At 36.5% G+C, this 27,817-nt stretch overlaps 1 protein-coding gene across 5 annotated transcripts in view; it reads left to right on the top strand.

Annotated features, from left to right (window-relative positions):
* PCDH11X (protocadherin 11 X-linked) overlaps window positions 1-27,817 on the top strand; it is a 459,145-nt gene that overhangs the window by 29,532 nt on the left and 401,796 nt on the right. For all 5 annotated transcript variants that reach the window (XM_051788419.1, XM_051788404.1, XM_051788428.1 and 2 more), the window contains exon 2: window positions 16,465-17,048. In XM_051788419.1, the coding sequence (XP_051644379.1) occupies window positions 16,509-17,048 (540 nt within the window). In that variant the 5' untranslated portion in view covers window positions 16,465-16,508. The remainder of the gene's footprint in view (window positions 1-16,464; window positions 17,049-27,817) is intronic.

Here is a 27,817-nt window from a genome sequence, read left to right as displayed (position 1 = left end):
TGTAGCCTTAACATTTTAAACCTGTAGGTAAATTATAAAGCACAGACCTGTAATGTCTTCCCAGGTTCTGGACAAAAGAGCCATCATGGGAATTTTGTCAGTTTGTGCAGATAAGGAATTCACACCTTTCTGCTTTTGTGTCCTCCCTTTGTAGAAAGAAATGCCAGTTGCACAATCTTAAAGATGGCACACTGATCTTCAGTCAGGCTGAGTGGGAGACCAGGAGCCAACAGATCCTATTGTACTGCTGAGAAAAAGCCCAACTGGCTCTAATTTTTGTTTTCATCCCTTCTTTAAACCCTGTTAAAAACAGTGGAAACACTATATTCTTGGAGGGCAAAAAACCCCACTGTCTTTCTGCTTTATCAGTATCAGAATTTCTCTGCCTTTCTAACTTATTAATATCAAACTAAGAAAAGGTTAATTAATACAAAACCCAGAAGTACAGTGTGCTCCAGAACGCCCTTCTTTTATCCTGTCATGCAAATACTCTACAAGAACAGGAATGGTATAAAGCTATTTTTATGAGCCCTGTGCTTGGCTGAGAAATAACCTATAGAAGAAGGTCTTTTCAAGGAGCAGTGCCCATTCCCTTTAAGGCCCCTTAATGTTTTCTGGGAATCAGCTCCACTTGGTTACATTCGACCTTGTTAAAAGGAATACATTCAAACAAAGGGCAACTAATCTAGGTTTCTCAACAAGACTAAAAAATGAAAGCAATCACTGGCTTTTCAAAACTTGCAATGGTCTTGGCTGGACATGCTCACCTTGTAATTGTATTTTCCCCAAGAGCCTTTCTCCCAAATAAGAGGTTGGGATGCTATTGTAATGTCAAATCTGACTCACTGTTACAGTTGCTATTAAAAGTTAGCAGCTGTAATTAGGGAAGAATTTTGAAGCTGCAGTGTTGTATTGTCAGTTGTAACAGCTTTTAATTATCTTATATTTTTCTTTAAAGTGATCAGCTTTGCTGAAGTTGAATGTGCTTTTATCATTTTTGCTCTGGAAATGAGCTGACACATTTAATATAATTTAGATAGAAATACTGTTGCTGCAGAAAACAATTGGAATCTCTGAACTTTTTAAAGGATTTTGAACACAGGAGACAGCCATAGTGCTTAGAGGGATTTTGCCATCATCCAATTAAAATGGTCCTCCATTCTTTCTAATACCATTCTATCTGGTCTTAAAATGCGTAAGACTAATTACATTAGCCCACAGAGGCTTGCATGGCTAATGCTATTGGCCATTTCCTCAAATGGAAGAATTATAAATGATTAAACACTGCAAATAATACCAGTGTTTCTGCTGCAGGACTGGATTTGATGCATAGATACAGTGCCATTTTCACACTCTGCTCACAGCAGCGATGGGTGCTCGAGCTTAGAATAGACACCAATGTTGAAACTGCAACAACCAATTCCTTTGTCCCTCCAGCTCGTGAGGAAACCAAACCCTTTTGTTTCTATTTCTACCCTGGACTTATGCTGAGGATGGAAAGAATAAAAACAGAGTCATAGATTAGTTTTACAATAGGACATGCCTTGTTATGTGCAACTTCACTCCCTTCACTCATATCGGAAAAAAAATTAGTATTCCAGGGAAGGATCCTGAATCTTAAGGACCTGAAAGAATGCAGTTGGTGTAGGATCTAGTTGTGAAGAAGAGTCTGGGTTAGCAGACTATCCTGTGGCATGCAGCAGCCCAGAAGCTGAGATGAAGCTGAAGAAATGCTGCACAGTATTGTCATTTTTTGGCAGGCAGCGTCCTTGTCAATATTCATGAGCACTCAGCTGAGTGAGAGAACCTGTCACCCAAGGCATGTTACACACTGATGACAACAACCAGTCACAGGTCCTCTACCCTAACATGGAGATAGATTAAGTTCATTTACAGTTGTCACTCTGAAAGAAGGAAAACTGTTAGGCAGGAAAGGACAGGCAGCGTTGGTTCTGCAGCCACTCTTACAGCCAGAATTGATGTTTTCAGTTTTTGGATCTTGCTTCATAATTGTTTCCACAAGACTGGAAAATATGAAAATTCTGTCAGCTTCAGGATCTCCATCAAACCCGAAAATTAATCCTTATAATCCTCATATGATGTTGTCCCCATTAGGGACCAATTTAGCCCATGACTGTTAGTTCTGGGAGTGCTCTCACTGCAGCATGTTGGTATTAGATTGCATTGTTTTGATAAATTCTAATTTCATATGTTGTAACATTCCTATCCAACTAAAAATCCATCATGGGAGAGACTCATTATCATGTCATGATCTTGTTCATGTTCTATCTTTTTAATTATCCCAGACATTACTGGCTCTATTATGCAGTCCCCAGATTCTTTGGGGCAGGGGGTACATGATGGTTCAGCTGGGGGGGTTTGTGCTGTTATTAATGTTTGAGGAGGTGGGATGCCTTTCAAACCACAAAAGATGAAGTAATCAAGCAAGCAGGTGTGGATGGGTATCCTTTTATCCTCCTAATGCCTGACTAATCAAGAGATGGGTAATAAGACTATAATGTTTCAGAGAAGATAAGACCTTCTCCCTTTGAAACTCCAAAAAGCTCACAAAATGCTACAGGGGAATTTTATTGTTGTGAATCTATCTAAACATTAGAATTGAAATTTGGCAAATGGGAGCTTTGATTTTTCACAGAAGAAAGGGTAATTTTCTTTCAAATACATTCATAATTTGCTTTCTGTTTTATGGAGGTCTAACACCTTGGAGGGTTTGTTTGTTTGTTTGTTTTTGTAAATATAAATGCCCACCAAATTAAGTCTCATCAGTAGTAAATGCAGTGCAATATAAATGGTGTTGGATGGTATTGGACAGTTCTATGGTCACAGACACCCACCAAGTGTTCAGTATCTTGGGGAAAGAAAATATCTTAACTGTTTCCTTGAGCAGGTTTGTAAATTGTAGTCATATTCTCTTAAATTTTGCTTTAATGTTCAAAAGATATATATTTCACTGAATGTTTTTCCTTATTTCTTTTCCATATAAGCACTGTATATATACACACATATCTGTACACACATAAGTCCCAAATGTTTATAAATTGAACTAGGAGATTCAGGGTATTATACTTTCCAGGGTAAATAGCTTTTTGAAAAAATATTTAACTTCAGCTTTAAGAGCATTGGATGAGATATGCAGCACTGGATACACATTTCCCAGTGCTGGGGGAACCCAAATTCCACTGATGTTCAGAGGAACCAAAACACTTGATTCTGACTAAATCATTTGTGATGGAGGTATGTCACATTAGGATATTTGAAAATTAGTCTGTAGAATCTGAATACAAAAATATTTTCAGTATCTTCTAATACCTTTGAATAGAGCCTTTCCATGGCCTTAAAATCTCACTTTTCTGAGGAAAGTACTAAGAGTAATTTAAGTTTGGGTAAAGAAAGAAGTGGTCTTTTTTACTTTGAGGGACTATTGCCTGCTTCTTGAGATTATTGAATTTTCATTCCAGTCTAGAGAAAAGCAGTATATTGCCAAGATGAAACAGAAAGCTTAATAGGCACTATAGCTCTTGATGTTTATAGAAACTTTGCCCACAATCTTAAAAGACACTAAATTGGACTCTAAAATACTGACACAAATGAATCAGGAGGAAATACCTCTTGCCATGGTGCTACCAGATCTGTCATTCACATTTAAAATACTATGTTTTGTTAACTTAATTAGGTAAAATTAGACATGATGTGTCAAAGAAGAATGGGAAGTCGTAGAATCATAGAATATCCTGAGCTGGATGGGACCCACAAGGATCATCCAGTCCAACTTCTGGCCCTGCATGGGACACCCCAACAATCCCATCATGTGCCCAAGAGCATTATCCAAATGCTCCTTGAGCTCTGTGAGCCTTGGAACTGTGATCACTGCCCTGGGGAGCCTGTTCAGTGCCCAACCACCCTCTAAGAGAAGAACATTTTCTTAGAAAAAGACCAGTATTTATTTTTTCAGCAAAAGACTGAAATAATTGAGGTCTTATAAGCAACTAGAAGACCTACAAAATGAATTTTTAAAGAAAGGAATTTTAACTTTCTTAACAAGACAAAGGTATATATCTATTCCACTTTTAAAATTGTTACAGGAAAATGTCACAATTCTGCTCAGGGGTAGGGGGAGACTACTAGATTATTTTATCAGAGTTTTAGTATGGTAACATGGTTTTGATATCCAGTTGACTAAGTGCTGTTCCTTCTTGCTGAACACTTCAGGTCCTTACAGAGTACTTGTTATTGTTAGGCACTAGGTGGCCTGCTTGCTAAAACATCATAATGAAGGCTTACACAGAATATTTGCAAAAGTACTGCGTGAAAAAAATAAGCAAATAAAAATGCGTCTTTAATTTCTAATAGAGGAGGATGCATTCAAACCAAAAATGTAACGAACACATGGAAATCTGCAGATAGTGTAACCTGCTTAAATCCAAGTGAGCACACAGTTATTTTGTTCTTGTCTTGTAGACAATATTTAGATAAAAGATCAAAGTTTCCCACCGAAGGATGAAATAACCTGTATTTTTTCTAAATCATAGGCTCTTAGTTCTCTCAAGGGAAGGTGAAAACCGGCAAGTAAAATGTAGCAGGGATCTTTTGTTTTAGTGCCCTAATGGTTTAATGTGTTATGCTCAGAAACATGAAAAGGGTCAGTATTATTTATAGTTTCTAAGGAGCAAATGTAACAGCTGCTGTTGCAGGAGTTAGTTGTACACATGCACTCGATCTGATCTACAGAAAACAATAATTAGGAGTAGTAGGCACAGCAACAACTTGCTGGTTTTTTTGTTGTGGTTTGGTTTGGTTTCAGTGACTGAAGGCTAAACATGACCTGTGGTCTTTGAATGTTGCAACCTGGGTCCTGTGCCACTACAGACCATGTCAAACTATGTTTTTCAGCTATTTCAGTGTTTTCATTTGTTGGTCTGTGACTCTTGCTAGTGTCAGTAGAAGATGAGTGGGGATTTGAGGTGATATTCTGAGCCTTTGGACATTGAATTAAAAAAAGAAGTATCAATTGTGTTTATTTAAAATATAATGAAATAATAATTTCAATAACAAATAGTCATTAAAATGATTTTGCTGTTGAACTGAAGGGCTAAAATAATCAACCATGGAATTTTTTCAATCTGATTATTGACCTTCTTTATTTCAGGTCAAATGCAAGAATAATGAGATGACTGAGATTGCAATGGTTATAATATCTACTACTGATAGAATTCTAAAATATTAGTGGTCAAGAAAACTGCAAATCTTTTACTGTTCTGCAGAGACCATGGGAGATGTATCTGAACCAAGGCATGGAACATCATCTGCATTTCATGCAACATTATTTCAGTCATCAGCTTGGAAATTTGTTTTGCAGATATTTTTCAACTGAATTCCCCTAATGTCTCTGTTATAAACCAAATAAATGAACAAACAAGAGAAAGCCCCATTGCATCAATTTCTAATTGTACGGGAAAAGGCATTGTGTGGCTCATGTAATTACTTGTTTTGTTTTCTCCTGAAATAATATGAATTTAAACAATGGATTGAGATAACTGACCGTATTTTTCTAGGACAGGAAAGATATTTCAACCTGATATTTGTGTGCTTTAATCTGGGTAAGAGTAGAACACACCAGCAAACATATGGCAGAATATAGTGTATACCATGAAAATGTCTATTTATTTTTTTTTCCTCCAAGAAAACGTTGCATCCCAATAGAAGGGGAACTATAAGAACTTGTGTTGTTGTGATTTGATCAAAAAGTTTATTCCTCCAGCCAAGCCTGAGCATGAATCTCTTGAATTGATTTTAAAGAAACCAGACTTGGCAGTATCCCTCAGGTTACAGAGAACGATTCTCCATTTAAAACAGTGCAGATCCATCCACACTGTGCACTGAGAAATAATATGCCTCCTCAAACTCTGCCAAAGAAAGGAAAAAATCTGTGATATGTGCCACAAAATCACACAAAAATATCCCATCACTAATGCTTGTAGTAGAAGCAGTGAAGAAATTACTGATGCACAGAGAAACATCACTGTGAGATGTTAGACTGCCTCTAGGAGTTCGTCATGTCTGCACATCAGAAAATAGTTGTAATGTGCTGCATCACGTAAAACACAGAGGAATTTTATTAGGGAAGTAGACCTGCAAACTGAAGACACTCTTTTAATATGGTGTGTTTGAAAAAAAATCAAAATATCTTCTAATACTTTACAGTATACATGGGACAGACATTATTAAGTTCCAGGGAAGTATTCCATAATCCTGTTAAACTGACTGTATTTTCTTCATAATAATTTTGTTGCAGTAGGAATTGTGGCTACTTTTCAGTACCACAACACTTTAATATTTCCAGTTTCTATACCAGAATAGAACTTTGTCTTAGACAAATTCACTGAATACACTTAATACATATTTTATATGACACACCCAGAATTCTGATAGATTTTAGTAGCAAGACCAAATTTTCTTTACTAAACGGAATTTGAATTTTTCAAGTTCTGAGCATCTACTTTACTGGAAACCATTAGGAGTTCTGACCAACAGTTACATTATCAGATGCTAAAGATTTGAAATGTTATTATTTTATCTTAATTTAATCACAAATCAATATTTCTACTCCTTATACCAGTAATTGATCGCGCAGTTAATCTTATCACTGTTGTTTTTCCATCTTGTGAAGCAACATATAATTATGTCCTTGTGTCACTTGCATTGACCTTGTTTAAGTCATTCAAAACAACCTCTACATAAAAGGAAAAACATCCATTTTCTTGGCAGGTCTTAGATTTGGAGGCATAATTAGCTGATGTAAAGGAACAGTCCATCTGATATCTCAAATGTTTGCATGACATTTCTATTACAACCCTAATACAAATGTCCAATTTCCAGAAATAACCAAAATGTCTTGAGTCATCTGTAGTTGCTTGAAATAGGCAAAGTAACCAAAATATGAAGCGTGATAAAACTTACATATGATACAGTATTTAATGCATTCCAATATTATTCAAAGATTCTCTGTGTTGTAATTATTTCAGCTAAGAGACAGGTATGTGTTTTGTGGTATATTTTTTACTATTTTCTGACTGTCTTACAACTAAATAATAAGCTTTTATCCAGCATGAAGTCACTCCATTTATATGCAAAATTAGTTTTTTCACTTGGGTTTGTGGAGCAAGGACATGACTTTTTATACAAAAGAGAGGAAGAAGAATATACATCCATTTGAAATTTTAATCATTGTTCACACGACTCCTGTAAGATTTTTCCCCATTTAATTTCTACTTTCAAGAACTAATATTTGATTCTTTCAAAAAATGTTCTATGTAGTGTACCAGTAATGAAAAAATGCATCATGGCCCCATGATATTGTGTGGGAAAATGTGCTTCAATACGACTTTTAAAAGTTTTCTATGAACATGATAACCTACAGGACTCTGATATGCAGAGCTCTTATTATTAGATATAAATTCTCCCCCCTTCCCAAATCTTTTGAAGCTGTTCATCCTGTTGCATGATGTCAGAAGAAAGAGAATGGGTGGGAAATAATACCTCAAATATCCCAAACTTGATGCTTCTAGGCAAAACTTTAAAAATCAGATTTTCTGAGCTTCAGGTGAGCAACAGCTTTACCATGACAGGTTTCAAGAATATAGCTTGTTTTGATCTGGCCTGACATTTGTAATAAAATCTAAAATTAAGTATTAATTACTGACACGTAACAGTCTATGCAAATATTTAATAAAGTTTTGTTGTTGAGATGTGTAGGCTCTTCCACTTTAAGGTCAAGTTGAGGAATTCCATTTCCAGAGCAAACTTTTTAAGCCTTGCAGAAGATGCCACTGTTTTCAGTGGGCTTTGAATCAATTTAATTGTCGACCAGATACTCCAGTTCTTAAACCATACTTACTATACAGGCCCTGCACATCAAACTGCTGTAACACATTTTAAAGATCTTATAAGTCTGTTTTATCCAATTCTCTGACTCTTTTACTGAGTATTTTTTGTACAAGTAGTTTAACTGTCTTTTGGTATCTGCTTTCTCTGAGGTCTAAACAGCTATGCTCCATCATTTCCATGGGATAATTTAGTTTTCAATCCCTTTTTCAGAATCACTTTAGTGTAGTGCTCCTGGCACAGAATTTGCTCTGAGAAGCAATTCATGTGTTTACAATCTCTGCAGCAGTTTGGGGATCTGTCAGGATGGGAGTTGCTGTGCACAAGGAAGTCTTTTACCACAACAGTCAAATGATTCCTGTGTCAATTTTTTTTGTTGTTGTTGAGGGTTTTTTAACATTACAGAGAAAAAAACTTTACATTTTTTGTCTACATAAACTATTGAACCAGAGAAGTAATTTTCTTATGTATCAATAAGGCAAAGCTCTTAAAACTGTTAGGTAGTGGTGTTGTGTTGTCAGAAGTTTCTCTTTCACCAGGTGGTGGTTGGATCCCGTCAGGCAGAGGTGGCCAAGGGCTGCCAGCTGAGGCACTCCCCCTGGCAGGAAGCAATTCCTGTCACAAGGCTTTCCATGGCTAAAGATGTTGAATTTACCTTTATGGTCAAGTAACAAAAAAGCAAGAGTTTTCCTAGAAACTGCCTGGGGGTCAGTGGAGGAGTGACAAGCCTTCAGGTGGGCTGGAGTCAGGGCAGGGCTGGCTGGGAGGAAGAATTTGCTTATCATCTGGTTTTGGTTTGTATTCTAATATAACTTATCTTCAAGTGGTTCTGTTCTGCCCTTGGAGGAGCCTTCCTCTGAAATCCTCTTCTCTTAGGAGTGTTATATTGCATACTACCCTGTTTTATTCATACAGTGTATTCAGATAGGGCCAGTTAGCTCAAAAATGTGTTGATTGCTTCCCTGCTCTGGGCCCATACATAAATTATGAGAAAATTCCTTCCAAGATGTGCAATTAGTTCTCAAGTTCATGGTACTCTTAGAGATACCAGAGATGAATTTATGATTTATAAAGATGTCTTCCTAAGTAAGGTATCCGTATGTTACTGGTGACAACTTTGGACAAACATAGTGATGTGGCTGTTAATTGGTGAGATACATCCTAAGATATAGGGATTATCTTTTATGATATACTTGATGTTTTGAACTCTTGATTAGAATCTTCTAGTTTACATTTAATTTACATTTAAGCAGAATAAAAAATCCCGTATGAAAACAGGTAGCTATGCTACTACTGGATGAAAAACATACCATTTCTTTGGGTATGATAAGGAGAAACTGATGGAAATATGAAACTTTAGGCAGTTTAAAAAAAAAATTATAGAACACTTAAGGTTCTGGTATCATTTAATGACTAATATGTGTATTCTGACACCCAGGAGAAATATATTTTTCCTTCAGAAACTGGATGCAAATAGTGCAAAATTCTGGATAGCCTGAGTTTAACAGGAATTACAGAATATAAATAGATTTTTTTTTTCATTTAACTCCTGACTTTAAAAAAAATGGCAGTATGTATAGGTTTTGGGTTTCTTTCTATAAGTTTTGGGAACAGTGCTCTCACAAATGGATCTTTAAAGGAGAAGTGTAAGTTACTGTAGCCACCTCATCTCTGTGTTTGGAACTGAAGAGGTGTTGGAAGAAGGCAGCTGATTTCTGCTACTCTAGAATATATGCCATGTGTATTACTGGGCTCCAGGCAGAATTGTATCTGATGTAAGCAGGTAATAAAGAATATAACATTCAACTGTGAGAAGTATTCCTGGTCTGATTCATAAATACTTGTGTTGTTTAATAGACACTGTGAAATGTGGGTTTTTTACTAGTCAGTAATGAAAGTTATTAACTGGCAGTGAAGCAGTAAAACAAAATGCATTATGTGTGAAACAGGTGATCTTGACAATTGCCATTTAAAAGGGTTTGACACAAATGACTAAAATCAGATTTACTTCCATTTTTAAATAAATAAAAATGTGTCTTATGTTGGAGTGTATCCAACAATCACATATGTGGTTTCACATAGTTTTTATTGTGATACCGTGTTCTCTTGCCAGTGGTTCATGGATGACTTTTCTTTTGTTTGTTTTAGCAGAGATTTAATTTTCAGATTTGAGGCATGAACAGATTTTCAAGCACCAAAACTAGAGCAATTTTCACTTGATTTGTAAAATATATTCATGTAGTACAAACACACAAATAAAAAGCAAAGAAACTGACACTATGAATCATACCATGAATAACTTGATTTTTTGTAATGTTTTTTGAAGTCAGCCACTGAATTTTAGTGAATATATATTTGAATTTGTAGAGCAATGTTGTGTTAATTTTGAGTTGTAACAGTCTGCAGATTTATAGGGAGTTTGTGTATTGAGTTTGGTTTGATGTTTTTACAGTTTTTATTCCTTTTTTTTCCCCTGTTTATTCAAGTATCCTAGTATTTCTTTCTAGGAAAATGGAAATAACCATGCTTATCAGAGACATCTTCCCCCTTTTTTTTTTTTTTCCACGATTTTTGTTTTCAACCTTTAGCTTTTATGCAACTCTGGTGCAAAAATGTTTCACTGCTAAAAGCAAGATGATTTCTTAGTGTCACTGGTATGTAAATAAATTTGACACTGCATATCTCAGAGATCTCTGAAATAAGTTACAGGATATTTCTAAAATATTTGCTGAGTGGCTTCTAGATGTGTTTTCCCAAAGGTGGACTGTAGTTATTTTTTTTAGTAAAAAAGATACTTCATCTTTAAAGGGATTAGTTTTCAACAGTTAAAATAAATTACTTCTTATGCCATAGAGCAATGTGATTGAGTTTAATTTGTTCATTCAGCATGCTCACTGCCTATTGTGTGTTTATAGTTCTGTTCACTGGTTCCAGGATCTTCATACAAATCTTAATAAACACTCTTCCTATCAGTTACAGATTAATATCAGGAAGACAGAATTCTCTTTCAGTAAGAAGTTATCAGTTGCTTGTTTTCCACGCTGTTGCTGCTTCTTCACGGGCCTGCAAGAACCTGCCTTTGGGTCATTAATGTGTTATTTCCTCAAGTGAAGAGCATTTTTTACCCCCTATGATGGAAAAGTGATAAAAACCCTTAAAATACCCTATTTTTAAAGCAGCAAAACCCCTGGATCAGGAAAGAATGCAACTGTAAGCAAGTTGTGGCCCACACTTACTTAATTCTTTTGTTGAATTAAATGGATGTGGGGTGATGTTTTCTCCTGGTGCTAAGAATTTCCAGTTTCATTTTGTTCATCACTGAAAAAAAAATCAAATTAAAGAAACCTCATTGAAGTCAGTACCATCATGCTAATAAAAAATAGATCAAAGAATGAATCAGTCCCTTAGTGGATTTAGAGTAAAATCATATGAGGGAATGAATTTGAAAACCTTGATAATATAACAAATTGTCTGTTTCTCTTTGAGGTAGGTCTTTTCTTTGAATACGATAATGAAATATCCTGTGTAGGGAGTGGATTCTGTGGATAAATATTTATGGCTGCAAAATAATTTATGTTTGAAATACCATAAAGTGTGAAAATGAGTTCAGATTGTTTGTTATAATTTGTGTCTGGCCTTAAAAAAATGAGAGGGATTTCTGTCAGGCCATGGCTTTGTAGTGCTTCTTATTGTCACCAAAACCAGTAAGAAATATCTGTAAATTCTCTGTCTTTTTAAAAATAAACACCATCAAAAACAACCAGCTCCTTAATGAAACCTGCCTGTGTGCAGCCATGGCGGTGGTTTATGGCAAGCAAAGAAACAACCCAACAGCTAAAATACCAAACACTAAAAATGTGCAGTATCAGAAAGTTCCTACCTAGCAATCCAGCAGGTGAGATCTACAGGATAAAGTTGAAATCCACACCAGCGTGGTTCAAGAATTCAAAGTTTGTGCATAGAGCTGTCAGTTGGCACTTTAGAGGGAGCTTTAGTGAAGTGGAACGGTTGCAAAGAACTCACTCTCAGTTAAATAACATGATAATCATGGTATTGACTGACAGATAGAGCCCATGTCATGAAGATCTTTTGCTCTGAGAAGCAGCATTTTAATACAGGGATTTAAATACTCCTGTTTAAGGAGCCCATGGTGGATTAGCAGCAAATGAAAAGAATATTATATTGAAAAAGTGTAGTCTCCTAGCTAAATTTGTCCAAGTAATTAAAATAGGTTCAGGAATATGAAGATAAGAATGGGAGTGATATTTTCAGGATTTCTTCTCTACTGTGATTTCAATAATTGGGTATTGGTGTAGTTTTGGACTTCAGTATAATATTCCTAATTCATTAAGTACTATACTTTTTTCTTTAAACTTGATATAGTAATTACAAAATATTACCACAGATTATTTGTTCCTACTCTAAATCAAATCTGAGCCCAGGTATTAAAAAATAGTGTTACTTCTTAATGTGAAGTGGACACCTGAGCTCTTTACCCCTTTTACTACTTTTCTGTGATCCTCTTAAGGAAGAAATAACAAGTCCTGTAATAAGGCAAAGGACTCAGATGGGACCAGCTGGAGCCTTGTGTGTAAGGAACAGATTTAGATTCTACCTTCACAACCTACTCCATTAGGTGGTTACAGCTTTTATATTCTCTCTGCTTTTCAAGGTGTGATTTGACAGCTGCTAAATGAAGGTAATAATGAGCAGTGGTAATATTTAAATGACACCATTAAGGTTTGGTATATTGGACAAAAAAACCCAGGTATATTTAAGTGCACAGATAGTCAGATGAAGGAGAGCAAGTTTCAAATTTTTTCTCCCCCTCCTACCCTCCATCTTGTCCATCTGGGCCATTTGCCTTGCTAGTTGGGAAGTCAGCAGCACAGACATCAATGCTTGCTTTTGAAAGCTGGGAAAATGGCTTGGCAAGCCTAATGTTACCTTCTGTTAAACAATTTTATTTGTTCTTAATTTTTTTTTACCGCCTTAAAAGTGTGAGTGAGTGCTGGAACTTATGAAAGGTCCTTTAGAGTTGGACTATTCTATTTAGCCTTCTGCACTTTTTGTTTCCTCTGTGCTCCAGTCTGAAATACTCTGATTTTATAAATGTCTTTCAGGATGATGCTTGGTTGCTAGAAAGTACCTCGTGCTCTTTTCCTTTGCATTGCTGTTGCCATAGTGTTGCTGTCAGTGCTATGGCACAAATGACAGGCAACATACAGCTATGACTATATAAATAGGTTTCTGTAAGAACAACTCTTTCCCCACGACATAAGATATTCTACTCTATATCTAAGCAGAAAACTTAAGTCATGTTGTTTTTTTTTTCCCCCCTCCTTAAAGGCCTGCATCTCTAGAACACTTTTTAAAGGTTAAAAACTCTTCCTAGAATTGTTTAGAAAGAGGTAAAGACCATTAAAAAATAGTGTATTCTATGGAATTCTTACAAGAATTGTAAGCCATTGCTGGTTGGTTTTTCGTGTTACAAGTCCTGACACTGCCTATTAGATGTCTATACCCTTTAGTCATTCAGGAAAATCGATGACAGTAAAAGACTCTATAAAAAGTCATGTTAGCATTTATCTGACATGGTTTATAAGAGTGGTGTTCTGCCATTTTCATGCTTTAAGGTATTTTCTTCATTATGGCACAAAAGTAATAATAGAGTGGTTCAAACTTTGTTTAATTAAAAAAGTAAATAAAAGTATGCATAGAAACGTAACGCCAAGTTCCACCCTATGGTTTTACTGGTTTTTCTCTTCGAGTCCTGCTGTTGTTATTTTATAATCCCTGGAAAATCCACTGCAGTTAAAACTGGGGTTATGGGAATCCTTATCAGTTATTTTTAATATAAATTATCTACTGGTACTATCACAACTTTCAGAATTGATTCAGGAAAGTTTTTGATGAACTCTTTAGACTGTTTCATCTATGTACTCCTCCTCATATTGCTTTGAAAAACTTGACAGATAAAACACAAGATTTCGAGTGTGGTTAAAACTCCCCATATCTTCAAAACTAGGGGGAGCAGAGTGGTGTAACATTCATAGCCTTTTTAATGATAAAAATGTTTCTTTTATAATGTAAGATTATTTGGAAGATTTATATACCTGACTATAAAATATTTTTATATTGTTATGATTTACAAGCAATATGTACATCAATATTGTCAGAGAAGAATTTGGGATAGGGCCTGGAATTTGGTTTATACATATGGTTGTTATTGTTGTTTTGTTAATTTCCTCCCTTAAGAAATTAACTGTACTTTTCAAATATTACTCTGTAAACATCAGGATGTAAAGGGATTTTTTACTTCTATTTTGTTATTTTTCAGTTTAACTTGTGATAGAGAAGGAGAAGTGGCAAAATAAGGCTTTCCAGTATGCACAGAAAGTGCAACCATTCTGAAATTTTGTTTTCAGGGCAACATTTAAATACCAACTCTTCATTGTGACCCACACATTTTTATTTGTGTTTTTTTCATAGGAAACAATGTAAATATATTTATTTTATTAATAGTGAATACAAAGATGTACTTTCCTGAAATAAGAGCTCTCTGCAGGTTGAAGTATGTGGGCAATTACTTTGATGGGGTGACAATTGCTGGACATGTATTTAAAGAAGAATAAGACAGTTAATAAATAAAATCATAATAGTCAAACTATCATCCTTGTACAACATCACCACAGTTATTTCATTAAGCTCACGCTGCTGCCATAGTGTTACCAGTAATGCTAATCAGGGTCTGCTGATGACTTCCTTATTTGCATATTCAGAATTTAATATCATAATGGATTTATAAACTGGCTGTTTATCCTACACTGTTAGTTCCCTCCTGGAGGCCCGGTTAGTGCTGGATTGTGAATTGTTGCACACTGAATTCCTGAAGTGCTGCAAATACACCAGTGAATTACTGATGTAAATGGCTGCAGGTAACGCGGTGACTGCGCCACGCAAACTGCACACCCCGTTCTCACCTCTGTCAGCAATCTCCTCCAGGTTAATTGAATTACTCAGTGAGCAATGCCTTTTTTCATAAGTGAAGACTTTGCAGCATTGGATTTTTACTTCAGGTTGCTCCTTTTGTACAACCCTAAAAGCCAGAAAATGCTTTGCAGTTAAATCATGCTGACGTGGAAAGATGCACCTTGCAGATCTAGTTGGAATGTTCTTTATCTGCTGCTTGCTCCCAGTCCAAAGCAGTTCACAGTGTTTAAATGGAATAGCAATATTAATTGTTCCTAATCTGTTTCACTGCAAAATCAAATGTTTTAGTTTAAATTACCCTGAAAGTGGCACTGCTGAAAGGCAGTAACTAACAGGTGAAGGCAATTACTGGCTTCAGTAATTTTTTCAACTGCTGCAACTTGATCTGCAGGAGTAAATCAATCTGTGCTATGACAGGGAGAATAAAATGAGAAGAGACAGGAAAAAAAAATTACATTTTTACCTACACAATGAAAAGAATGTAGATATGTTAGTACAGGTATATTTGAAACATATGCTAAGGTGGTAGGAGCTAAGATTACATTAACTAGAAAAATCGCTTTACATGGAACTGTTGTACCTTACAGAAATGTTATTCTAGAAGATCCTAAATTCTGGAATGGCAGAATTATGTAAAGATTAGGCAAAGTAGCATATTCTCTACATGGAGTTCAATAGTGGGATTTTTGTCTTCAAAGTTCTTGGCTGAATGTTGTATGTAAATACACAGATATCTGTATTTACCTCTATCCTCCCATTCTACTTCCACCTTTCTTGAGGTTGTTAACAATCTTATGAGGGAATACATTGTTATTCAGAACCTAGGTTGAAAAGTGCAGAATTTTCTTCTATGTAGAACAAATCATTATCTCACTTTAAAGGTATTGGTATTCCAAAGTACTTTGCTTATATATGAACAGAGATTTAAAATTATATGAAATTTCTTACAGTTCACCAGACAGATTTCCACCCATTGTTGGCTGAAGTTCACCAGACATCCACCTAGATAACATTTTTCTTGCCAGTTTAAGTTCCTCAATTAAAAATAGCCAGATTTCTTTGTGGTTGTTAACAAACATTACATAATTTTGTCAGTGTAAAACTTGGGGGAGAATTAAGACAAGTGTTTTTGTTTTCCCATCTTATAAGCAAGAGGTATAAAAAGATCTGTTTCTCAGCAGATGGTTCTTGAAAACTTCTTACCTACTTTTTTCTTTGCAAACAAAAAAAAATAGAGGACAATGTGGTAGAAGAATCAAAGGAAGAAGTTTTCCCAAGGAGTAAAGAAATATCTCATGCTGGAAACAAGGATTTCTGTACTTATTTCTTCATTTGGTCTGATCCAGTTCTAAGATTCTTTCCTCAGTGTTTAAGTAATATTTTCAAGTAAAAATTGTGCAAGAAATGTTATGCATTTTTATGAAGGATTAAGTCAAATGCCACTTTATTTATTGGGTGTTAAAACAGTTCAGGTGATTTGCCACAGGATAGGTACTCATTTCATGTCTCTGTTACTTTAAGAACCCAATATTCTCTAAGTTTTTAAGAGTTTTTTTTTCCTTTTTCCAGCTACTCCTGGTGTTCTAAACGAATACTCATTAGTCATTCTGGAGATGGACTTGCTGTCTGGAACCTACCTCTTGGCAGTCTTATTAGCCTGTATTGTATTCCAATCTGGCGCACAGGAGAAGAATTACACCGTGCGGGAAGAACTGCCTGAAAATGTCCTCATTGGCAATTTGCTCAAGGATCTTAACCTAACACTGGACCCAGACGTGCCCCTTTCCTCACCATTGCAGTTCAAGCTCGTGTACAAGACTGGGGATGTGCCACTGGTCAGGGTAGAGGAGAACACTGGGGAGATTTTCACGGCTGCGAACCGCATCGACCGGGAGAAGCTCTGTGCCGGCATCTTCAGCGAGAACCGCTGCTTCTATGAGGTGGAGGTGGCTGTTTTGCCTGATGAAGTTTTCAGACTGGTCAAGATCAGATTCCTAATAGAGGATATAAATGACAACGCCCCCCTTTTTCCCTCGACAGTGATTAACATCTCTATCCCTGAAAACACAGCAATTAATTCTCGCTATTCTGTCCCGTCTGCCATCGATCCGGACATCGGTGTCAATGGGATTCAGCATTATGAGCTGCTCAAGGTGGGTCTCTTCCATTCTTCTGTGTAACTGTCTGTGTTACTGTCTTCCCACAAATGTTGCCAGTCCTTACCACCCCATTAGAATTCCGAAGGTGTGTGCCAGAGCTGTGGTGCAGTGCAGGTACGTCTTGAAGTGTGAATCTGTACCCCTGAGTGCATTTACTGCACTGTACCTTCACTTTGTGGAGAGCTGTTTGTGCATGTGCATATCTGTGTAACACTGTGATGAAACATCCATGTCTTCATGAGCTCTACCAAAATTCAAAGTGTTTGTACACTTTGGCTGTCACTTGTCTTAGACCATGAAAGGTGGGTGACAGTGCCAAGTGCAATAGTATTTTGCATTAGGTTTATGTCTCCCATCTTTTTGTAAACATTTTTTTTTTGTTGATGTCTCTTGCACAACTGTTAGATTTGAGCAGCAGAACTTCACCCAGTAGTTGATGTGATGCTCATCTGTATATTGATGAGCTGTTCCACAATAAGAGAGTCCATTTGTCAAAGCAGCTTTGTAGTGTCTGGGCAGGAGAAAGTCCAAGATATGCACAAAAGCAAGGATAGCAGTGCCAGTGCAAATATTTCTTATTCTTGTTTCTTTTACTCTTTCTACCCAAGAACAGGAGAACTGCAATTAAGGAACAAAAGAATAACATAAAAGCATGTGGTGTTTATATAAACAAGAGTGTGTGATTGCTAAATACAGGATAACTTTCATTTGAGTTTGCTAAAATAGAGAGTTTAGAACAAGAAAGGCACTTGTCCTAAAACTATTGGGGGAAGCTGAAAATGCCTTCATTTCCCTTGATTTGGAATAAGTATTTATTTTGTAGTTTGGCTGCTCAGCAACCAATCTGACACTCATTAATGACTAGAAAAATACAGACTATATAGGCCAATATATTTCTTGACTGACTTGATAGCTGAGATTCACATATATCAGTACTTACTAACAATTTAATAAAACTATTTTTTTTTTATTTTTGCTCTTTTAAATTGCTTGGAACATAAAGTAGTTGTGTTAGTGTGGGTCCTAAGCTGGACAAAGACAAAAATCTCTTTCAGAAAACTGCATCCCACTGGGCATTTCTAGTAAGCCATCCAAAAGGTAAAAAAAAAAAAAAAAGAAATCCCACATATGCCTGTCTGCTCTCAGTGTAGCCAAGGCTTTTAAGAACTTGCTATAATGTTTGAGGTCTGTTTAGTAAGCTTTTTAAAACCTTTCCTAGGTGATATGGAGAGCAGGTATATTTATGTGAATGAATTTGTTTGGTTTTTTTTTTTTTTAGATAGACAAGCAGAAGCATCCATTGGGATGCAGTCTTCTTTATTTGGCATATTAAATGAGATTCTGTGGAATGAATAACAGCATATTAAATAAATAACAGTAGGACTAGAAAATAACAAAAAATCCAGGGTTACAGACAAAATGTGGCAAAATAATACCTGGTCTAAACAGAGAAATGTTAGTTATCTGAGAGAAAAGTGCTGTTATTGTGGGAAAAAGAAAACTATAGAAAATGGCAAAATCAGGAGTCCCTGAGACTGATTGAGCAACAGTTCAGATCACCACAATAGCAGACGTGTTTTTGAGTTTATTTTCGGACTGTGTATTCAGAAAGAGAATGTAAGAGATCAGCAGAGTGGTAGCACATTTGTGTCACACAAGTGGGAGCTTGTCTAAAATACAAGCTACAGCTCTACCAAAGGTAGTGTAGCTCATAAGGCCTTGTCTAGAGATGCAGTGTGAGATAAGATGCTCTGCCAGAGAGGGGTTTTACCAGTAAATGTGCAAATAACTTCCAAATAACAAATCACTTAATTTTTAATTAGGGGAAAAAAAATTAAAAAGAACCTGTTATATGTTGATTCAAGTGTCTCTGAAAAACTGCTTTTACCACGTAATGGAAAGAAAGGTGATGAGGTTAAACACCCACTGATATGGACTGAATGTTCTGAAATCTTGTGCTGCACATGCCTCAACTGAAACAATTTGTAAAATGGCAGCCCTGTAGTCAGATCTTCTGAAGGAATTAAATGCATTTTTCTCTTGCATGCCTATTGTTCAGGTACTTTTTGAGTTATGGATCCACCGCCTTCAAATAAGTCAGCAATTCCACATACCTTGGGAAATATCTGTAAAGCCATGAAGGTGTTTAGGACAGCCAGACACCCTTTGGAATAGTATGTCTAGTTTCTATTGGTAGTTTTTAAATGTTAATATCAAAAGTGAACATAAGAGGAATAAAAAAAGTAGAAGAAATGAAATATTCTGGTGAGCAGGCAGGAAATCCAGCATATATTGCAGAGGAAGGCCATGAAGATGATTAGAGTGATGAAATACCTCTCCTATGAGGAAAGGCTGAGAGAATTGGGATTGTTCAGCCTGGAGAAAGAAGGCTCTAGGGTGACCTTTCTGAGGCCTTCCAGTACCTGGAGAGGCTGCAAGAGAGTTGGAGAGGACCTTTTAACCTGGGACAGTGGAAGATGTTCCTGCACATGACAGGGGATTGTAACAGAACCTTTAAGGTCCTATCCACCCAAACCATTCTGTGATTCTGTGATATACATGGATCCATCCCTCCCTGGGGAAGATTAAGGAGATGAAAAAGGAAGGAAGAGTTTTGGTGCCTGAGAATTCTTTCCTGGGTAATACTGAAATACAGAGAGGGAGAGTGACGGGTACACAAGGGTGGTGTTGCTTCTGCTTGCCTCTCCTCCCCAAATACTCTTTATGTGTATTATCCTCCTCTGGTTTTTCATGTACACTCTGAAGATACTGATGTCTTCTGGCTTTGGAGATGTGTTGACCTTTTCCTTCCTTCTATAACCAGCATAGAGAAACATGGGGAAGCTGCAGAACAGAAACTGTTGTGCCTTCTGAGCAGGATGAGTGTGGCAGGGCTGACATGACAGTCGTGGGGAATTTTGGGAAGCACACAATATGAAACTGATGGGCAGGGCAGCTTACTTGGAGGATGGCAGAGGAGCAGGAGATGATAAGATAGGAAAATCCCTTCACAGAAGCAGAAAAGCTGATGCTTAAGTGTGTGCGCAGCATCAGAGTGAAATGTGTTGCTCTGTATTTTGGAGAGAAAGTAATAGAAAATGGACAAGTTGTGCAGAGAAAGTTTTCCATTTATACTTCAATTTTGAAAGAAATTCAGCTAAAATTTGCTTGTTGCCTGTGTGAAGCCCAGATCTATTTTGCCAGAAGATAGAGATTTTTCCCATTACAATGTCTAAAAAAAGAAAAAACCTCTCTCTACAAACTCAGATGAGTCGTTTATAGGTTTTTAACACATTTTCAGTAGCTCTATAGCTCCTTGGGAAGGTAACCATCATGTGTTACCACATTTCCTCACTTTGTTACACTTACCTTACTGGCCCTTTCAAAGTGTGGGGAAAAGGTTACATGTAATTGTTGTATTCAGTTTCTTTTACAAAGTACATAAAAAATGATAAAGTCTTTTAACTGTATGAAAGACTTCCATGTTATTTTAATATCTTCCCTCTTTCTAAAAATCCTTTTGAAAGAGTAGAAAACAAAATTATATATATATATATATTCTGGGTTCAGTGCTATGTGGAAGCTCTGTAATGCAGGATTTGACTTATTTAAAACAAGAGAGTGCTTTGATTACCACACAAATTAGCACTTGAGTATTTTTTGTCTACCTGCATTTTATCGAAACATACCTCAATGGAGAATAACTTCTTTATATGTAACTGATTTGTGGTATGAAGCTTCAAAACTTCCCAGGTGTCTGAAATGGATGAACTCTAAAAAGGCAACAGTTTTGCTGTTAGTAGAAAAGAGGACACAGTCATGGAATGTATCTTGCTGTTATCCAAAGGAGTTGTTGTGCAAAGAATTATAAAAGATTGTGTTTCTCTGCTGAGGTGCCCAAAGGTGACCATGGAGAGGATGACATGAAGGTTTCACATGGTAAACAGTGTTTACTGTGAACAGGGGTAGGAGGGAGAACTTAGATCATATTTAACAATAAAAGAAAAGGCATTTAAAATGAGAAACAGCTGGATTGGGCAGCAAGATGGCACAACAGTGATTGTAGGAGTTGGTAGAAAAGGCAGCTAAGATAGTGAAGTAGTTCAGAGAAAATAATGGCCAGATGGAAACCCACTGATTTTTGTCTCAGTTGAGGTAACTACTTAAAGTATAAATGGGAAATGATAGGGAAAAAGAGTTGGGCATTCATAAACAGAAGTAGTATCTTAAAACAGTAGGATGCAAGAGCAAATTTTAAACTGAAAGTTTAATAAAAGGTGATTCCTGATTCAGGATTAATCTAAATATACTAGTGTTCTGGTTTAGCCCATTAGGCAACTAAGCCTACAGGGCTTTGTTCACCTCTTCAGGGCATTCCCATCATTCCCAGACTGATGTAACCTGTACGTTGTCCCTGGCAATGCCACCACAGCATTATAAATACCTACATGCTGTTGTTGATTACACTACTTCAGTACACTTATATTTGAGTTCAAGGCAAACTAATATTTAGTATAACCTGATTAATATACTTAGAATGGAAAGGCGTCACAGGCTTCTGCTTTGAGTATGAAGATTTTAGTGTGAAGCATTTCTTTGTTCTATTGGATGTTAAAAAGGGGAACTGGTTCAGAGTCAAATTGCAGCTTGGAGTACTGCAATGGAGAGTCACATGTCCTTCCAAAAGGATTCATATAAGTGCATGTTTTAAATAATATTTTAATATTGATTACTTAGTATTTCTTGTCAAGTAGAATGTCATATACATTAGAAGTTGCATAGTTGCAACAGGAACAGAGCATTTTCTTCTGTGAGCTAATCCTGTGTGCTAATAGGTTGTTGCTTTAATCTGTAACAGTTTAGGGAGGAAATTAGATTGGTGTTACTGTTTTGGTTCCATTTCTTTGACCTATCACTGTAGTTCTGCTGTATTTACCTGTCAGAAGCAGCTGGTGCATTCCTTCTAGAATAATATAATAATCTTTTTGTAGTTGTCAGTTCATACCTCTGTAATCTGACAAAATAGATTCTCACTCAGTCTCGCAGTACGTCAGTCTTGCCTCTGATGAGGAGAGTTACATCTTGCTGCTGTAAATCATCTTTGTGATGTCTTTCAGTAGAAGTTTCGTCTTCTTTCTGATACAGTTTATCAATTCCATGGCCCATGAAAGGTGGAGATCACAAATCATCATATTTCAAGCCAGCTTTTGCAACTGGGTTATTTCTGAGTCTCATAGTAGTTCCAGATCAAGTAGCTCATATCACTATCAAGATCAAGAATAGAAGATGTGTTTTATGTAAAAAGAAATCTAGAGAGGTAGTTAAATTTACAGAACAGATTTGTAGTTAAATGAGAATCAGAAAGTCCAATATAATGAAGTCTGGGTCTATAATTATATTGTCAACAATGACACAGATTTGAAAGTCAAAACTGTAACAGTGGAGGAGGGCAAACAGGACTTTTCTGTGGTCTCCTTGTGTTTAAATGTTGCACCAGGATTACCTAGAAGTTCAGTACATAGAGAAAAAGGAAGATAGAGTGGTTAAGTTCCTGCAAACTCAGTGCACAGTGACACAGACTTAGATTTTTGTAACACAGTGTTCACCAGATCAGCTTCACTGTCCCAAACATGAGCTGCATGAACCTCTCATTTCTGTCCTTTTTTATCCTTTCATTCCTTTCAGTGGGAGTTGAAGCATCAACCCTCTCTTTTACTCTCCAACTATGTTTGAATGAGGGAGTATCTCACAGCTAGTCACACTGGAATTAATGTGGATTAAATTAATGTGGATACTTCTTCTGGGTAGGCTTCAGCAGCATGAGAGGACAGTGAAGTGGTATATTGGCCCTTTAAGTAGGTCACAGAAAGCCTGGGGTGGTTGTTATCAACATCTGCATTCTGTGAAAAAACTGCCAAGATAGAGCTTTTTTCCTGCATTTAAACAGATATTTATTAATATTGTCAGGTCTTACTGAATATTGCAGTTAGACACAAATATGATTAAGCAGTTCCAGTTAATTTTTCTCCTGCTATCAAAAATTCTTTGTAAATTTATTGTAACCCACTAATAGCAAAGTATTCTTGCACTTTCTAGTTTCTTTTTTATTAGCAACCCTGTCTAGTAAATGTGGCTGAATTTTTTACATTTATTTTATGCTGTAGTTAAACATGCACCTTCTTACAAATCCTCCCCCCTCATTAACCCATTTTTCTTACTGTATGAAATAAATAATTCTTATGAGAAAGTCTTGTAATGGAATAAAAATATTGTAGTAGTAATTTGTCTAGAGAAATCTGGACAGACAAGTGGTCATCTGTGAACGTATTTTGAAAAAGTCAGTGGCTCTGAGCTTTAAAAGGGAAAAACAGCTGATTTGCATTCTTACGGCTCTGAGTGTCTCTGAGGAGATAAAACTCTGCTCTGACTGGTGGTAGCGAGTCAAGAGTCAAGGTAATTGCCTCTTGTTGGTTGATACAAGGCTCCTTTAGGGTGGTTTATGGCATTATTGCTGTAAAACTGTCAGGTTCCGTTATCCTGACATCCCTTTGGGGATTGAATGAGGACTGGAGGAGAAAGTCTTGCTTCCAGGCACGGCGAGTTCAGTGAGTTAGGGTGAGGGACAAGTTGGTGTATCTTGCTGCATTTGAGGCTCTGATTTTCACACTAGCTGTCATGAAACAATACTATATAACTTAGCATGTTTCTGAGGGGAAGGGATGATAGACTCAAGCTGGAAGGCACAAATCTGTCAAATGGAGAACTTCATCTATCTTAGATGAACATTATCTTTTGCTGACGTCCGGACGGATCAGATTGCCAGTTACCACAGATGTGGTGATGCTTTCTGAGCACAAAAGACTAAGGGTTTGTTTGCACAGTTCTCTGGAAACCAAGTATAGACTACACAGAGAAATGAGCATTTTCCCAAAATACACTGAGAAAACAATTGTTTCATTTATAAGGAAAGAAATGGCCAATTACACAATCTATAATGCTCTGAACAGAAAACCACAATAATAGCACTAAAATACCCCTCATCTAAATTAAATTATACTTTGTTTTGCATCTATGCATGATATTGGAACTGCAAATCTGCAATGTCAAGCCAAGTTACAAAAGTGTGTTGTATTCTTAAGCAGCTACACTGGAGCACCCTCATGTGAATGGTGAATTTTTATGTTTACAATGGTAATGTAACTCACCTCTGAGGCAAATTTCTAGAAAAATATGAAATGTCATGTTCAAAATCAGCTAAAGTAACTTTTATGCAAATAATGTGTTCTTGATTTTAATTTTGCTTTTGGCTTTGTACTATTGGATTTTAGTGATAAAGATTTAAATATTCTTTACTAGTTTCCCCCCAAATACATTGTATATAATATTTTTCTTCCTTTTAAGAAGAAGTACAAGGAAGAGAAATAGGTAAATCTAAAATTTTATTCTTTTAGCTATCAAAGAATATATTTAAATTGAGTGTCAACTATGGATTGTGGCACTTGACTGCATTAGTACGGTTATTTTTATTCCTGAAAGAAAGGTTTATTGCAAAGTAATTTATATTCTCTAACCCAGAAACATAATTGGTCTGAACACTTAAGTCCCATAGAGCTTTTGAAGCTGGGACACATAGCAAAGAGCATTTTAGACAATTCTGAAGAAACAAAAAGAAACATTGGGAAAAGGAATGAATTCTGAGTCATCAGCTGTCAGTATTGAAATACATTTTTCTCTTATTGTGCTGTAATTGCTGGCTCTATTAATGTGATGTGTATTCTTGCTTTGGTTATTGCTGATGTTCCAAAGTCGAATAATTGTAGTTTATTCTCTGCTTTTTCAAGCAAATTGACATTTTCTGTTTCTCTTTTTCTCTTCTCTTTTTCTTTTGAGTCAGGATATTCCTCTGTGCTTTTCAGAATGGGATATTATATGACTTTTTTACTTGGAGACTGCATTTTCCTCTTCATTTTAACCCAGCCATATAATTTTCATCCTCATTTCCATTAGGGATTTTTCAAAAAAAACTGCAGCAGTTCAAAAGGTATAAACAAAAGAGTAGTTTCTGTTTTTTCCTCAACCTGCTTCCCATCTAATATAAAAAATAATATTCTGTCACTTACATATAATTTTTTTGTGAATAGACCTTTCTTTGGAAATCCAACAAATATTGTGAATACCATAATTCGAAAGTCAGTCTTACAAACAGACCCTGAAGGATTGATAGAATTTTCCTGCTTTCCATCAGCCTTGCACACCTTTTGTTGTTTTACCTAAATGAAGTATTCATCCAAAATGAATATCCAAGATACTTGCTATTATTGTCCAATATCAGAACTTGAACAAGTTCCTTGAAGTTTCCAGATTACTTAGTTCTGTGTCAGATTTTACACTAATTGAATGTTGTTTTTTTTTCATTTAAATTCTGAAGTAGTCCAGTAGTTGTCTCTCACTCCCCAAAAATTGTCATTCAGGAGATAAATGTTCTTAGTGTGTGTTTTAATATTTGCTTCTGAATATTTTTGGGTTTTTATTATTCAGATTTTGAAATGCATTTTATTAAGACTTTATCCCTTTGTTATATACATTCACATATAATCTTAGCTGCACTTTTGTCTTTTCAGTCTTTCCTTGTCTCTATTTCCAAAGTCTGCAACTTCCTCACAAGGGGCAGTGGAGGGACAGGCACTGATCTCTACTCTGTGGTGACCAGTGACAGGACCCAAGGGAAAGGTTAGAATTGAGTCAGGGGAGGTTTGGGTTGGATTTCAGGAAAAGGTTCTTCCCCCAGAGGGTGGTTGGGCACTGAAGAGGCTCCCCAGGGCAGTGGGCACAGCACCAAGGCTGAGAGAATTCAAGGAGCATTTGGACAACACTCTCAGGCACGGGGTGGGATAGTTGGGGTGTCCTGTGCAGGGCCAGGAGTTGGACTTGGATGATCCTTGTGGGTCCCTTCCAGCTCAGGATATTCTGTGATTCTCTGATTATCTCTGCCAGCCTTGCTGAGTACCAAACAGCACGGACAGCAATAGAACTTGTTTTGTTTCTGTGCTGGTTTTTGCTTTCAAGGTTGCTTGTGGGGGTAGGGTCCTAAGAGGCAAAAGCATGTGCACTTCAACCATAATGAAGAGAAAAATAAGCATTGTTAAAAAAAAAATTGTTCAAAGAATCTGATTGCAGAAATAGAAAGGACACAAACCAGCCCAATGGTCTTTCTCAGTATTGTGTTATGTGGATGGCAGGATGATTATTTGCAATGTTTACGACTTCTAAAAAAGATCAAATTTATCATCATTCTTCCTAGCAAACTTTGGAGAGAATAAATGAGCAATCTGAATATAGGGTTTTTTTTTTATTTAGTGCAGTGCTGTATGCAAAATAGTGATGTCAGTTGTCTTGAAGTCCCAGTCTCATTTTGTAGTGGTTTCTAAACTAGTATCATTTGTGCTTTTGTGTTGCTTTCTGTAACACACACTCTGTGCTCTGGTGATGTGATCTTTGAGGGTCACTGAACTGTTTTTTGTTACTGGCCTGCAGAGTAGCTGTGAATGAGTCACTTCTGCTTTCCCTGCCTCAGTTTCCTGACAGCTTTGTGATGTGAGTGATACTCACTTGACCTGAGAATGGTCTTGCTGGATGAAAATGAGTTTCATCTGATCTTGTATCCTGTCTCTAACATTTGATATCAGATACTTAGGACAGATTGTAAGAACAGCACAAGCATATTTTCCCAAGCTATTCCTGAGCTTCTGCTAGTTTGAGGCTCACAGGTTTCTTGCTCAGCAGTGGTGGTTCTGATACTCAGATTAACTACAAATAAAATTAATTTGATTCATATTTGAAGTATGTATATATGCTTGAGCTAAGATGAGGAGTAAAGGCCAAATATATAAGCAGAATTTGTTCTGCTACCCAGTTGCAGAAAACTTTGCACATACTAATGGAATATGGTTTTCTCCTAAGTTTTCCTGTGTTAAGGAACTGGAAGAACAAGGCTTTTTTAGACATGAATTTAACTTTGTGGAATTAAAACCTGGGTGGTTTAGATGCTTCCATATTATTGATTAATTTTAATAACAACTTCATAATTATTTGATGTAGGAGCATATAATTGAGTGTTCCAGTTGGCTGAAAATCTCTCTCCCAGGCTCAAAACCTTTCACAGGTGTGTTGAAGTCATACTTTAACATCCAGGAGACTGGAAGAAATGGTAAAACCACCAGTCTCCTCATCACTCTTGTTTTATTCAGGTAATACTAGAGAGTTCCCACAAACAAGAGTGAAACCTTTCAGAATCTATTTTTAGTATTGTTTTGAAGTTCAACTACATATTTGTCACAGCATAGCATATGCTTCAGGCCACTGAGTTTCACAAGCAAGGTATTAAAGAAAATTCATTTTGTTGCTCATTGCCACCAACAGAGACCTGACTAACAGTTGTGCACAGTGGATTTTCTTTTCCTCCTCTTTTTTCTTTTTTTTTTTTTCTTTCTTTTTTCTCTCTATATGCTTGTGGGTGGAACAAGTTTATCCATCAGAAGAGGTTTTAGGGTAGTAGCTTACACTGTGCTGATTGGGAATTTGCATTGGAAATAATCAGTGTCACTGTAGATCAAAAGACAAAAGTTCATGCTGCAATGCTCTGTGCTACCTGGATGTGGAATCACTGAAAACTAAAGAGATGTGTTGCTCCACATACTACTGTGGAATGATGGGTTGGCTTTTCCTGCTGGGCAGCTGTTGGAACTAATCAGATTGTGCCTAAG

Source organism: Manacus candei, unplaced genomic scaffold (assembly GCF_025592945.1).
Source record: "Manacus candei isolate 608988 ecotype Guabito, Panama unplaced genomic scaffold, ASM2559294v1 h1tg000003l, whole genome shotgun sequence".
NCBI lineage: Eukaryota > Metazoa > Chordata > Aves > Passeriformes > Pipridae > Manacus > Manacus candei.
Note: the sequence above shows the minus strand (reverse complement) of the source record. Positions and strands in the feature narration are given on the sequence as shown.